The following is a 14,309-nucleotide window of genomic DNA, read 5'->3' as shown; positions in this document are numbered from 1 at the left end:
GCAACCTCTTTCCCTTCCTGAGGACTCAGATTCCTGCATGCACCTCGCACTGGGTGGTCCCTCCTCTACATATGAGTACCTACGAGTAGCCCAAGGCGGACTCAGCCCTGGGAGACTTGAGGCCTTAGATCAGGGACCAGGGGCTGCTCCTGCAATCCACCCACCTCCCAGGCTAAGGTCTCCCTCCTGCTGCTTGCCTACCCACCCACTGAAGTGCCCTGTGGGGGACAGTTCTTATTCAGAGAGTGGGGCTGCAGCACTTGCCTTGCTCAGTCTCCAGTGCTGTATGCCTGAAGAAATCTGATTTCTCTCCACCTGCACTAGCCCCCAGGCCTCCCAATGGTGGCCTCCCTCACAGCCTGGCCTTAGGATGCCCACGAGGTCTCCCCCTTGTCAGTTTTGTAGTGGTTCTGTGGGTTGTCTTCCATGTCCCTCCCTCCCTGTGCCCCTGTCCTGGATGCCCCAGTTGTGTCCTGCCTGAACTCCCTGGCCACTGAGAGGTGTGCACCCGCCCCCAACCCAGGTGCCCAAAACCCAGACCCCAGGCCTGGGGACCCTCTGCCACATCCATCCGCCCCCCAGCAACTCCAGTGCACACCACAGCCTCCCACACAGTGTAGTCACCAGCTAGTGGCCAGGTTCCCTTCCCAGTCCCCTACCCCCATCTCCCCTCCTGCAGGCACCCCAAGGTGGGGACACAGGCCCCACTGGGTTGGGTCCCAGGGAGCCTGGGGCTCTCAGCACAAAACCCATATCCTCAGAGGTCCTCAGGAACTTCCTGTCCTGCTCCTGCCCACCTCAGAGCTGACCATGTCTGGACTCCCTCCAACAACTACACACCCACACACTTATACACGCATTTGCACGCCCACACACTTCATCCTCATGCTCAGGCGCACACATGCACTGCTTTCTGCCTTGTACCGCTCCAATGGCCTTCCTCTGGGAAGCTCCCTCCACAGCCAGAAGAGTGAGGTGTCCCTACTGCATGCTCAGTGCCCCCAGTCACACAAACGCTCAGCAAATGCCAGTGCGATGATTCAATGTCTGAGGCAATGGAGCCCTGCCTGGAAGGTCTGGGGAGGGTTGGTGTAAACCTGAGGTGGGAGGCCCCTCCTCCCTCCCAGGGCCTCTGGAGGTGCAGGTGGCTGGGCTGGTAACCACGTCGCATGGTGACCTTAGGACACTAAGGCACTATGGGTCTGTGGAGGAACGAGGGGGCCCCCTCTCTGCTCTGCTCCAGCCTGGAACCCGGGAAGTGAGGGGCCTCCTGCAGGAGTGGGGGGTGTGGTGGGGACAGGCCTAGGGAGTGAGTCATGATGGCGCAGCCTGTACCGCTCCTGCAGCCAGGCCAGGGACTGCTGCTACAGGGAGGCCTGGGCCGTAGAACCCTGGGCTTTGGCAGGGAGAGGTGTCAGGAGGAGCAAGGGTATGAGGCTGAACCAGGACCCCTGCCCAAGCTCGGTGGCCCCTCAAGGACCCCCCCTAGGCATTGCTGGCCAAGGGCAGGACACTGTGCCCCTCGGACTCCACGGGGTGCCCACATTTTCAACCCCTCCTTCAACCCTCCACCCTGATGCGGCCCAAAAAGCCGCGTTAAAGCCACTGCAGGCTCTGCCCTCTCAGTGTGTGGCAGTGCCACTCTTTCTCTGCCCTGCATACCCGCTTCCTGCCCTGAACACCTGTTGTGTCCACCTGCTCCTCCAACAGCCAAGCATACCACAGGACCAGCTGCCGCCCCTCAGCCATGCTGCCCCTTGTCGGGACCCCAGCCCAGTCCCCCTCCCCATTCTTGTCCAGCCACCCTGCACGCAATCCGCATCCAGACAACTCACATCTGTGGCGCAATGGGTGCTGCTCCTGGAGAACAGGAGTCTGTTCTGCTCTGCTAACCTCCAGGACCCAGATGTGAGGGCGCAGGACCTAGATGTGAGGGCGCAGGACCTAGCAGGTGGCCACATAAAGGCTAAACCAAGAGCAGTGTGGACAGCAGGCAGGTGTACCAACTACAGCTTGTCTGCCCATGTGGAGGAGGTGGGGCTCCCCAACCTCCCCCCAGGGCTGAATAGCCCAAGGCCCCAGACTCTGGATACACTGCAGCTGCCTAGCTGGCAGGGGCTGGCCAGTCCCACATGGCCTGAGGGGTCCCAGCTGCTAGGAGGCCCACCCCCTTCCCCCCTTGCTCATCAGCTGGCCTGAGCAGCTTCTGGGGGAGGGGGAGGGGCAGACTTCTGCCTCTACCTCCTCCTACCCTTGAGTCTTACTGCAGCTGAATCACCACCCAGACTGATGGCCCTGTGAAGGCAGTGGGCCTGAGATGGACAGACCCCCAGAATGGAGGGCCACCCAACCAGGCTCAGCACCCGTTATCTCCTGGGGTTGGCTGTTCCAAGAGAGTTGAGTCCAGGCCCCTGAGACCCTGGGCCCAGAGTGAACAGGGTGCTGCTCAGCCCCAAAGGGCACCCCAAACCTGGCCCCCTGGTGGTACCCTACCTTTTCCAGGCCAGGAAACAAGTCCTTCTGAGCCCTTCCACCTGCTGGCCGGCTGGACACCAGCCCTCCTGAGGGTGTGCACCCGGCTAAGTCCAGGGCCCGACCCAGGGCCACCTCTCACCACCAAGCACAATGTGGGGGGAGGGCCTTCAAGGGCTCCATTGTTCCCCCTGAGGCTCGGGGTCTGAATCCCTGATTGTCCCTAGGGCTGGATGGGTCCCAGAGAGGGAACCAGTCTCTCCCAGGCTGTACAGTAGGTCAGGAGGCAGCCCAGCCCCATTTCACTTGCCCCCAGGCCTAGGGGCTGCCCAGCGCCCCTCTGCCCACCGTCCAGTGTCCAGGCCCAGCTCTCGCCTGCCCTCCGCTGTGCATCTGGACTTTTGGATGGAGCCCAGCCTTTCTATTTCTGTCTGGGCTCCCTGCCTCCTCCAGGTCTGCATCCACCATCTGTCTGGGTTCCACCGTAGGAGCATGGCCTGGGCATGGACCAGGGCTCAGGCGAGTGCCTCCTGTGCCTAGTACAACTCAGCTGCCCCGACTTGAGATGGGCAGCTTTTGGAGGTATCTTCTGAGACCCCACAGAGCCTGAAACCCTAACAGAGGCCCCCAGGTGTCTTCCCTGGGCTGGCCTCTCCAGGAACATCAGGGCCGGCCAGACCCGCAGTGGGCCATGCACAAGGCCCCCAGGTGCAGAGGCTCATCCTCTGTAGTCTCAGTCCCTCTTCAGGTATGCAGTGTCTGTCCCTCTGCCACCATCAGCCCAGCTCAGGGACCAGGAGGAGTGCTTCATGCAGGATGAGCCCCCAGGACCTTCTGACCCCAGCCTCAATGGCAACTCAAAGAGACAGTGGGGGATGAGGCCCTGCACCCACAAGGTGGGAGCCCTGGGCAAGTAGCGTGCAGCAGCTCAGGAGCAGCCCTCTCTGGGGGCCAGCAGCCCAGAGCAGCAGATGTCAGATGGATGCTGCTGCCCAAGGACCTCCAGGGGCTGGCCAGTTAGGGTGTGGCTGCCAAGAGCAGGGTGGGGTGGGGTTGGGTCTGGAGTGGTATACTGTGGCCCCACCCACCCAGGGCCGTGATCCAAGGGCTCAAGGACACTCTAACCCAGCAGTTCTTTATTTGGATGTTGGCCCAGCTTCCACGGGAGGGGGGTTGATAGGGCGGGGTGGGGAGGAAGCCTAGAAATGGACATGGGGAGAGGAGGTGAGAGAAAAGTCCTCCAGTCACGGTGGGGGAGTGAGGGAAGATAGGCAGCACCCCAAACCCTGGGTGCTAGCTGAGGTGAGCAGAGCCACCGCCGGAGACCCTGGCCCGCTGCGGGTGGGTGCCAGGCCCTAGGCCCCACCTGAAGAGTTATAGCCAGTGGACCTGCTCAGGAGTGACCAGTTGCTTGAGCCTTCTTTATTTCCTGCCGGGGAGAAAGGAAGAGAGGCTGGGAAAAGGTAGAGGGTCTCGCCCAGGGCCTGGGGCCACCATATCACCTGTCCCAGCCCATTTTCCCCGATTGCCAGACAGAGGTCTGAGGCCCCACCTCCACCCCCAGCCCACCTCGGAGAGCGCCTCCTTCAGGGCCCAGTAGGCCTTGTCCAGACTGTCGTTGACGATGATCAGGTCAAACAGGCCGGGCTCCTCGCCTGAGGGTGGGGGCAGGGTCAGTGGAGGCTCTGGTGACAGAGGCGGGGGTCTGGGGACCCTTCACGTGGACCACAGTGCTGGGTGATGGCTCCAGTCCTCCTCTGCCCCTTGCTGGGTGGGACTGTTCTACCGTGGGGGTTGGAGAGGGTCCAGGGACACGGAGTGATAGGTGCCCACACTCACTGCTCTCCATGTCAGCCCGGGCAGCAGCCAGACGCTTAGCCAGGCTCTCCTCCGTCTCTGTGTTCCGCTGCCGCAGCCGCTGCTCCTGAGATGAAGTACGAAAGTCAGAAGGTCAGAGCCTCCAGGGTTGCCCCCCCGCCCTCCTCCCTCAGCCCCCACCAGGACATCCAGTGAGGGTGGCTGCACAAAGATGTAGACAGGCCGCAGGTCGGTCTTCTTGATGTTGCGCACGCCCTGCAGGTCCACATCCAGCACGCAGATGCGGTTCATGGCCTGCACAGCCCGCACAGCTGCTTTGCTGGGGAATGATAGGAGGGAGGCTGCTCAGCTGTGGGCTCCTGAGGCCCTAGTAGACCCCACGGCCTCGAAGAGCCTCAGTGGGACCATCCACTGCCCATCCCTTGCTCTGGGCCTCTCTGGGGGTGCCCACAGGGGCCCACCCTAACTGTGGCATCTGTTCCCCCTTTCTGGAAGTACTCCCTGAGCAACCCTTGCACAAGGGGGCCCTCTGCTGGTCCGGTGTGGCGGTAGGGAGGGGCACCTTCAGACCCTGGCCCAGGGCCTCTCCTTCTCCTGGCACCTGCTCCCAGGCCCCACACCACTCCATCACCCCAATTTGTCCCACCTGCCAATCATACCTCCAGAAGCTTCTGGCATCACCCCCTGGATCGTGCCCTCAGGCTAGCGATGGCAACCACCCTCCCATATCCTGCATGCTGGGGGCCTGCTTGGAGAGGGATACCCTGGCTATGGCCCCCAAAGAACTACACGGCACGCCCTTGGGTTTCCTCATCCCCTGGCCACCCTTTGTAGGCCTTGGTCCCTCACCCTAGGGTCACCACATACCATGTGCTCCTCATCCACTGGGGGCAGTGCCCCTCAGCAGGCATTGTGTGTCCCAACAGTGGCCAAATGACCCCACTTGGCAGCCCACCACTCTACCCATCTGCACCTGGGGCAGAGTATGCTGGGTCCTGTGGGGTCCCTGCCTCACTCAGCTAGGTGGCTCAGGGACAGGCTATGCACAGAGGCATGCCTGCTTGTGTCAAGGCACTGCTTCCAGGCCTTGCAAGACAGGTGCGAGGAGCCAGCAAAGACCCCATTCTGGTGGGTTGTTGGGAGGGGCAGCTGCTGTTGTGCCAGGGACCCTCTCAGGCTACCTCAGGGGTTGGAGGTGGGGGGGGCATAGTGCAACCTGCCGACCTATGAGACCCAGGTCCCCCAAGTCCTCACTGCATACCAGGCCCTTGTGTGGCCCACTGTTCTCACAGCAGCCTGGCCAGGTAGACACAAGTGAGTCTGGGCCAGGAGGGAGTGGCCTAGAGAGCCCTGACTGTGGCTACATCCTGACCCCTGGGGGGCTGGGTCCCTTGCCCCAACTGCCCAGACGGCCCATAGAAAGAAACCCCCCACCTGGGGCCCAGCCAAGGGGAGACCCGCTGCCCAGGGCCCACAGAGAGATACCCCTGCCTGGGCTGCCCACTCTAGGTTCCTGAGAGAACTGGAGGAAGGGAGGGCCCCAAGCATGGCCCACCTGGTCCCATACAAGTTCCCTGAGAACTCGGCATGCTCGATGAAGTCTCCGGCGGCAATGTCCCGCTGCATCACCTCCCTGGTCACAAAGTAGTAATCTGCAGAGGAGCAGGAGCTGATGGGGAGACTGAGGCCTCATGCATCACTCTGACAAATGGAGGGCTGCTCCAGTTCTGTGCTGGAGCACTGAGGCTGGCCGAGCTCACCTTTGCCGTTCTCCTCTCCTGGCCTCGGGTCCCTTGTGGTGTCTAGGAACAAGTACCAGTGACTGCCTTGGGACGACACCTGGAGCCCCAGGCATCCCATCCCCAGGGCCTTGCCCACAGGGCCTGGCTCAGCCCATCTGGGGGTGTGGGAGAGGAGGCTCCAGGTTAGGGTCAGCAGTGTGGGGGCTTCCGCCCCACCGTGTGGGAGTGTGGGGGGCTTCAGAGCATGTCAGCAGGGGTCCCCGCCCCCAGCTTCCTTGAGACCCTCCCCCACCTCCCCTGGGGCCTCACGGGACACGCTGAAGCCGAAGATGCTGCTGTGTTCCTGCAGGAGTCTCTTCAGTAGGGTGCTCTTCCCAGCCCCTGAGGGTCCGCTCAGGACAACGGGCCTTGGTCCTGACATCCCTGTAGCGGGAGACGGGGGAGACAAATATCAGCAGGGCCTTGCTCCCTATGGAAGTGGGCGAGGTGGCTGCAGTGCCCCCACCTCTGCCCCAAGTGAATTCACACCAGAAATTGGGCAGAGCTGTGGGCAGTCACTCAGAGCCATGCTCAAACCCTGGCTATGCCTCCTTTTGGGCGTGCTGCCTGGTAATACATGCATTGACCACAAATGTGTGGCCTCCCCAGCTGTCCACTCCTATCCCACCGTCAAGGAGCTCCTGGGAGGGGCATGTCCGGGTCCCAATTCCTGTGTCTCCTGGTACCACACCCCAGAGGTGCCCTTGGTCAAGGTTGGCGGAACCCAAGCTCTGTTCTGGGAACTTCCACTGAAAAGCAAGGGGCTGACCACAAACGACCAGAGCTTCCTGACTCCCCTTCTCTGATACTTGGGTCTCATGAAGCCAGCAGGAGAGCAATGGGTGCCACCCTCCCAGCTCATAGCACAGGGCTCAGACACCTGCCACAGGTGAAAACACCGAGGGCAGGAATAGTGGGGGAGCTCTGGAAGCATCAGCTTAGCCTGCTCTGTGCCCATCGGATCACCCCAGCACCCCTCATACAGGACCTACCTTCTGCGTGGGGTGCAGCCTCCATGCTCACCTTGGGGCTGCTCGGGATGAGCCGAGAGGAAAGTGGTAATCCTTGCCTGCTCCCCACCCTCTAAGCACTAAATCCCTCCCAGGGCAGCCAGCACCACCTGCTCAGCAGAGGGCAAAGGCTGCTCCTCACCCTAGAGATGCACATTTGCCCACCCAGCCACATAAGCAAGATGGGCTGAGGAAGGTCAGGTGCATCAGGAGCCTCAGAAGACAGGAATCGAGGCAGGCACTGAGCTAGGGGGCTGGGAGGCTGTGTTGCTCCGGAGGGAGACCCTGGGAGGGCATGTGGTGAGCTTGCCTACCCCAGCAGGGCTCTGTCTGTGGGGTGCCTGGTAAGGTGTGGAGGAGCAGTCAGTGGCCAGCAGACCAGCGATGAGGCCCAGGAGGGACAGGCCACTCTGCTCGGGGACACCCAGTCATCTAGACCAGGGCAGCTCTCCAGCAGGGCCCCAGGTGGTCACTGCTTTCCTAATCCGCAATGAGGCCAACCTGGGTAATCTGGCTAAAGCATAGCTAGCTATTCTGGGACCATCATGCCGTATGCAAACAACCCGGAGAAGGAGTCGGGAAACAGATACATTCCCCTGCTGAAGAGAGATAGAAGAAATGGACCCAGAGGAGCTCATCAATTACCTGTCACTTCTAAGTGACCCGTTCTCAGTTCCCTTGTCTCTTCCAAGTTTCCTATTACAACAGTACACCGTTTTTATCTAGCAACGGTCCCACTGGACTCCTAACTCCTTTCTGGTGTCTTGACTTCCCCACCCAGGCACAGTGCCGACATACAAATGCCCACATGTGTGTGTGTCCGACTCCAAGCCCACTGCTGTTGCTGCCCAATAGACTGCAGCCCCCTCCCTACCCTAAGGACTGGTGCATGGGAAGGTCTCATCTCTGGCTCACTGTTGGCCTTCACAAAGTTCCTTCTCTTGCAGAATGAACGTCCTGTGGGCAATCCAGACCACCCCCCCCGCCCCCGCTGGGTCTGTCCTGACTTGACAGTGAGTGACCAGGGTTGTGGGGAGAGCTATGTCGGGGTGGAGGAGCATAGGAGGACAGAGGAGATATTGGGGGCCAGTCGGTCCCTGAGCAAGGTTGCTGCTCCTAGAGAAGCCCTGGCAAGAGAAAGGCTATGGAGGCTGGGGTCTGCCACCACACTGCCTGGCCTCTGGACTGTGCCGAGTCACCGCCGCACACACACTGCCTCCCCCGCCTTGCAAGCAGGGCGGCTGTGTTTGTTCAGCAGTGTAGGTCTTCCCAGGACCCGGCAGCATGTAGGCGCCACAGGAATGTGAGTTCCTCCAGGGCGGGGGCAACATCAAGTGGACACATGGCAATGCTCACAAGAGATGGACCAGAAAGCCTACCTGGGCCTTGCTCACAGCAACAAACCCTCAACTCAGTGGATGCAGCTGGTGCCTTCTGGACCCAACTTGGGGTATCCACCTCCAGGGAGGGGAGGACCCATCCTGCCTATCTATGAAGAAGCCCCTCAGGAACACTATGCTCCTTTGCCATGTGTCCAACTGGAACAGGTGCCCCACCCTCACATCCCACAGCCCCCAACTGTAAACCTGCCAGCAACACCCAGAGGCTACATGGTCTTGACCTGCCCTGTGCCTCCAGGCCAGCACACAGGCCCCTAACATGTTTCCCTGGCAGTTCCTGCCCTGTTCCCCATGCCTGCAATCATAGCCAGATGTTGTGGTCATAAGCTCTAACATCTGGACACTGCAAACCTACACAGGGAAGACATGTCTTCAGTCAGGACCAAACACTACACATGGAAGTTCCAGCGCCTGAAACCCTCAAGGAGCATGCTGTGCACAAGTCTTACTCATCATCTTACCTGGTTTCTATCTGGCTTTCTACCCCATGTCATGAACCCTGGGGGCATGCGCACGGCACCTGCATCCCACTGAGACCTCCCATCCCCAGCCCAACAACCACTGGCAGTAAGCAGCAGGTATGTATGCACGCATGGGGTTTGGCTGATGGCTGCAAAGTTCACTGCCTGCCTGGGTCCAAATCATCACCCTACCCTGCCAGCCCACTCCTCACAGGGTATCCTCCTGAGCCCCAACCTGCCCCTCAAGTCCAGGCCCCAGGCCTTCCCAGTGCTGGCCATCCATCGTGCCCTCCTTCAAAGGTTACACTACTGATGACAAGGGGAGGGCGCACCCACCTGCCTTGAGGTGGGTGGGATCCAGAGTCCTTCCTCTTGTGGGGCTCTTCCCTGAGGTCACCTCCTCTTAGCACGAGGGCCCGAGCCACAGTGACCACATCGGAGTGGACTAGCCCTGCAGAAGGCACTTGGGGAGTCGCTGGGTACTGGTCTCCACCCAGTGATCATGGTGATAGAGTGCTCACTAAAGCTACCTTTGACAGGAGCACACTCAGTGTGGGACAGACCTCAGGGCCTCTCAGTCCCAGCGATCAAGTGTGCCAGATACCCCTGAGCCTGATTTTGGCCCCAGCAGCTGGTAGAACTGACTGGCAGTTAGGAATGCTCTGTATCCTCTACTCCTTGACTATTCCACAATTCTGAACCCCAGCTTCCTGGCAAGAAACTGGAAATTTCATAAGGACAGCAATAAGGATCAGGGATGCAATTTCTGTAGGAGTCACTGGTGCAAGCCTGTGCATTCTGGAATGCTCTCTGCTGGAAGCCCTCACCAGGAGCTCCTCAGGCAGCCCTGGAAGGCTTGCCTCGAGAAGCATTTCCTTCTCTCCTTCTTGCTTCCACCTGCCTTCCCGCCCTGTCCCAAGGGCTGGGCATGGCCACCACCCCACTTCCCTCCCCACTCCTCCATGAGACACTAAGACAAGGTGCAACCCTCTGAGAATACACAGAAGAGAAAGTCAAACCCCATCAGCCCTCTTGCGAAACACAAGCCACAAAACATGAGTTGATCTGGGTTAGGATAGCTGGTCATGCCCTATGCCCCAAAAAGGCTGTGTGGGACAGGAGGAATACCCTGGCCTTGGCCTCAGGTGCTCCGTGTGTGGGACATGTCCTGGCCCAATGACCTCAAGAAACCACTTAACCTTCAAGAACCTGACTTGAAGTGGGAGAGCCACAACGCAGCCAGCGAGTTTCTTCTCACCGCCTCTCCTGGCAGTGGGGTGAGACCATGCCTTCCCTGAGAGGAAGCTTGTCCTTCAAAAGTGTTGGTAAGAAGCCACACTATGGAGGACTCAGGCCTGTCATGGCACTACACAACTGCATCTGGATCTCTTTCCATCAAGAAGAACCGGGATTCAGTCCCACATGAGATCCTCAGTTCTAGCCCTAAGGGAAGGCAGAGGGAGCATGAAAGGGAAAGGGGTCCAGGACATACAAATCATGGAGCAAGAAAAAGCCCAAGCCCTTCTGGTTGGGGCAGCGTTCACTCTCACAGAGAGGGGAACAAAGATCAAGCACAACCAGGGTCAGCCAGGGACCAGGGGAAATCAAGGCCCAGCACGCACAGGATCAGAGAAGGACCCAGGGGGAACAGAGGCCTGGTACACAGGTTCAGCCAGGGGTCAGAGCTGGCTGAAGGGCACCTGCCTCCATACCAGTGCCCCAACAGCTCACTCTCTGTGCTTCCCCTTTTCTCCTCGAGGACTGGGGTCACTTCCTTCCACCCCCAACCACATCATAATACCTTCCTTCTTGCTCTTCCTCAAATCCTCTGAACGTGTTTCTTGGGCTATGCTAAATGTGACGCAAAAGATGGAGATCAACAGTTCAAGTGTTTAAAAAAAAAAGTTTGGGTGTGGCTGAAGAAAAATGTACAACTTCAGAACTTGCAGAATCTGCTACTCAAATAAACTGCTGATCTTACCAGTTCCAGACAAAGGTCAAGGGCTGGATCAACGTGTTCTCAGAATCTAAAGGAAAGCCCAAGCAAACTACACCTATCCCAGGTGTGGTACCATCCCAGATCACAAGCTGGCCTGGTGTGTGCAGGCAAGTGTGTGCTCACGTGGCAGGAAATTCATCTTGTCAATGATAGGACAGGAAGCCACACCCACCCCACATCCCTCCTGGTGGCAAAGGTGAAGGTTTTCCTGGGTCCCTCACAAGTCATGGTCTGGGAAGTGAAAGAGTGACAGAAAAGTCCACATTTGGCCAGGCATGCTGCCAAGGGGCACTCACAGGGGACTCGTGCAAGGCTGACCATGAGAAGCACATCTTGGCCTCCCTCCTCCTGTCCCCATGGGCCTCATCCCACACTGGTCAATCATCACCTGATCTTCCACATCCTCCACCCCTATCAAAGGACACTGATAACACGTGAGGTGGCACCCCTCACTGCTCCTCCGCAAACCAACATCTGGGTGGAGAGTCACTCCCTCTCACTGCTCCCAAAAGAATGTCTAAAATCAGCAGATGGGCAGCTCCAGCAACCTAGACTTGAGGTGTCTTGTCCTGAGGGAAGCTGAACCCCAGCTACCATGCCCACGAGTCAGGAAGGCCTGCCACCAACAACCTGCTCCTGCGTGGAGTACCCATATCTGCAATGTCCAGCAGCGCTGGGCTGTGGGGCTGGCCAGGAACCTGCAGCAGTCCCAGGGGCCCTCTTGGCTGGGAGTCCTTGGAGCAGTCAGCTCCGTCCACCTAGGACGCCCCTGCGTTTGCAATATTTGGGAACCAAACATAGCACCAAAGCTGGACCACCGGGAGGGTTTCCCAACTGTTATCTGTGCTGCTCCTCTTGAGCTCGGGGTAGACTACGTATATCTAAAGGCCAGGTGAGCTAATCGGGACTTCTGCGACTCTGCCATACCAGGGGCAACCTAAGGTCTTTCAAAACCCTGATCTCGCAGGGTTTTCGGCTCTGCTGTGTGGCCCACCTTGGAGAGCGGTGTCAGGCTGCTTCCGCTCTCTGCCCCTACGCATCCTGCAGGGTCCACAATGGCATCCAGCATGAAGTCCTCAAGCTGCAGGGGTTTTACAAGCTGTTTGGAGCTTCCCGTGCCAGGAGAATTTCCTCCTACATTTTGAGGACTGTCACAGGGGAACCAGCTTTTAATTTGTCTAAGTAAAATAGTAACTACCAAAAGCAATTCTAAAACACAGACACGCGGGATACAACTTCAAAGCGATGGAAAGCCTCCCTGAATTTGCCTCCATGAGAAGACACACTACCCTCTCCTTGTCGACCCTGCTCTGCTCGCCCCGAGACGGAACTCTGGAAACCACTGAGGACCGCCGAGGGCAATTTCGGTGGCTGGCGGGATGACAGAATTCACGAGCACAGCCCCACGAGTCCCTCAGGCAGGTCCACGACACCGGCGCTCAGCACGGGCTCTGGCGGCCCCTCGCACGCAAGCAGCGGCGGTCCCCGTCTCTCCTCCGCGGATTCAGACAGCGACACGCGAGCCCGGGACCGGACTCCCCAGGAAGACCCTCCCGTGGGCCTGCGCGCGCCCGGACCTCCGCCCCCATGCGAGGGGCCGCCACTCACCGTCCGAGGGGGCCCGGCCCAGGGCGGCCGCCGCCAGCCCGGCCAGCGGGCGCCGCAGCATGAAGGGTCGCCGCCACCGCCCGCGGGGACGTACGTCACAGAGCAGCGCCGCGCCGGCCCGGCCTCCCTCCGCCCCTCAGAGAAGCACTTCAGCGCGGCGCCGGACCCGCCTCAGCCAGCGGCCAAGCTGGTCAGAGCTGCGCCGGCCTCGCCCCGCCTTTCAAGGCTATACGTCACCGCCGCACGACGCTGCGCTCGCCAGATGACGTTGTGGCGGTGCCGCAGGAGAACTGAAAGCTGCGTTTACAGTGATTGTGGATTGGGCTCTGGCCAGTCTGGCGCCCGATTGGCCAGTGGCTGCCTGGCCGCTGGTCCTCGAGGCCGCTCCGGAGGCGGTGAGGGTAGCAAGTTGGTGCCGGAAAGGCGCCGCGTCGCGCGGGTTTTGGAGGGCTTCCCCCAAGGGAGGGTCCGGGCCTCGCCGCAGGCCGCCATCGAGGGCGAGAGAACGGGCGGGTATCGCTTGGGAGGTTTATAGCATTTCGTTGCCTTGCTGAGTCACGTCCTAAGGCGGAAGGAAGCCTGCAGATGCCCTGCCCTGACTGAGGATAGCGAGGCAAACCTTCTCATCTCGGCCGGGAGGTCTCTTTTCCTGGGGTCTGAATGTCTGATACATCAGGTCTTCGACATTTGAAACAACTGGTTTGTCACCGCGGAAACCTCAGTTTCCCCAGGACTCAAGGTTTAGTAAGCCGCGCTGCCCTTTTGTAATCTTTACCTCGCTGGATTTTGTGAGAATGCAATGACCTTGGAAAACAAGGTATGAGCTAGTCTTCTCCGTTTACGTTGCATTCCATCCTCAGAGTGGCTTCCCTGACTCAGCAACCCACCAGAAAGGTCCCGGGCCCTGCTGCAGACGTACTAAGTCAGAGTTTTGGGGAGTAGGACTGGGGCGTCTCCGGGTCAAAAACGTTCCACAGGTGATTCTAATGCCAGGTCAGGGCTGGAAGCCTGATAGGTTACTGGGCAAGACTGGCACTGACCTGGTAATGTCTCGGAGACCGCTTTGTTCCCGGCTGGGATTTGGTGAGAAACAGGTGGAAAAGCCTGCCTTTTAAAAAGATCTCTCATTTCTTTGCCTAGCAGGTCACACACTGGGCCAGTGACTGACCCTGGGCTTTCACGTGCTGCAGGAGGAATGGTGGCCAAGGGCAGACTGCTTGGGTAAGCATGGACTTCCAGGCCTCTTGGGACTGCTGTAATGGGGCCACCCAAAGAATGCCAACTCAAGAGCCTTAGGCTCTGCTGCCTCAGGAAAACCTCCAGAGCCAGTGTGTTTATCTGGAGAATACATACAAGTACATATGTGTGGACACCTTAGCAGTGTTGAAGGAGGAATGGAAGTGACTTGTGAGTACCTGGCACCGGACAGATGTGATGGTGGTCACTGTCCTATTCAGAGCCTGTGGGCCAGCCATGGAGAACATCATGGCCTTCCTTCTCTTACCACCAGAACTGCCTCCCCGTCTGCGTGTTCCTCTCACTCCCTGGTCTCCCCCAAGTGAGAAGTATTGATGGAGAAGAAAATGAATGCAGGTTTTGAATTGTTTCTGTGGAATCTAGGGAGAGGGATGTGGCACCTGAAGCTGTGGGTTAGTATGAAGATGGAGAAGGGACTCGGGCTGCAGCGTTCCCAGGAGGGCCCTCATTGCCGGGGAAGGTTCATGTTGGAACTGCAACTGCTGTTTGGTGGGAAAACATCC

The 14,309-nt window shown here is 59.2% G+C and overlaps 3 protein-coding genes across 5 annotated transcripts in view; 1 reads left to right on the top strand and 2 right to left on the bottom strand.

The window, feature by feature from the left end:
- GJC2 (gap junction protein gamma 2) overlaps positions 1–2,592 on the bottom strand; it is a 9,940-nt gene extending 7,348 nt beyond the window's left edge. Inside the window, exon 1 of the mRNA XM_007456497.1 lies at positions 2,494–2,592. The gene's annotated coding sequence lies outside the window, so the exon portion shown is untranslated. The remainder of the gene's footprint in view (positions 1–2,493) is intronic.
- A 994-nt stretch (positions 2,593–3,586) lies between these two features.
- GUK1 (guanylate kinase 1) lies at positions 3,587–12,640 on the bottom strand. 3 transcript variants are annotated; one of them, XM_007456494.1, is made up of 8 exons: positions 12,550–12,640; positions 6,342–6,455; positions 6,051–6,092; positions 5,846–5,942; positions 4,471–4,609; positions 4,312–4,396; positions 4,042–4,127; positions 3,587–3,901 (listed from the first exon to the last, which is right to left on the bottom strand). In XM_007456494.1, exons 1-8 carry the CDS (start codon positions 12,608–12,610, stop codon positions 3,866–3,868), a joined length of 660 nt encoding a protein of 219 aa, XP_007456556.1. In that variant the 5' UTR covers positions 12,611–12,640; the 3' UTR covers positions 3,587–3,865. The 3 variants fall into 3 exon arrangements, with proteins under 3 accessions (XP_007456556.1, XP_007456558.1, XP_007456557.1); XM_007456496.1 differs by lacking the exon at positions 12,550–12,640 and adding an exon at positions 7,064–7,145; XM_007456495.1 differs by lacking the exon at positions 12,550–12,640 and adding an exon at positions 11,936–11,981 and having other exon boundaries at positions 3,866–3,901.
- A 1,104-nt stretch (positions 12,641–13,744) lies between these two features.
- Positions 13,745–14,309, top strand: part of MRPL55 (mitochondrial ribosomal protein L55) — a 3,653-nt gene continuing 3,088 nt past the window's right edge. Inside the window, exon 1 of the mRNA XM_007456493.1 lies at positions 13,745–13,770. Within this exon, the coding sequence (XP_007456555.1) occupies positions 13,745–13,770 (26 nt within the window). The remainder of the gene's footprint in view (positions 13,771–14,309) is intronic.

Source organism: Lipotes vexillifer, unplaced genomic scaffold, assembly GCF_000442215.2.
Source record: "Lipotes vexillifer unplaced genomic scaffold, Lipotes_vexillifer_v1.1 scaffold814, whole genome shotgun sequence".
Taxonomy (NCBI): Eukaryota; Metazoa; Chordata; class Mammalia; order Artiodactyla; family Lipotidae; genus Lipotes; species Lipotes vexillifer.
This window is presented reverse-complemented; position numbering and strand designations above follow the sequence as displayed.

Bases quoted from the DNA above. Each gene is read 5' to 3' on its own strand.
- GUK1 (XM_007456494.1), bottom strand. From the start codon at position 12,610: ATGCTGCGGCGCCCGCTGGCCGGGCTGGCGGCGGCCGCCCTGGGCCGG. The intron at 4,610-5,845 runs GTGGGCCATGCT...ATCATTCCCCAG, and splicing joins GGGAACTTGTATGGGACCAG to CAAAGCAGCTGTGCGGGCTG. The intron at 4,397-4,470 runs GTGGGGGCTGAG...ACTTCATCTCAG, and splicing joins CACCCTCACTGGATGTCCTG to GAGCAGCGGCTGCGGCAGCG.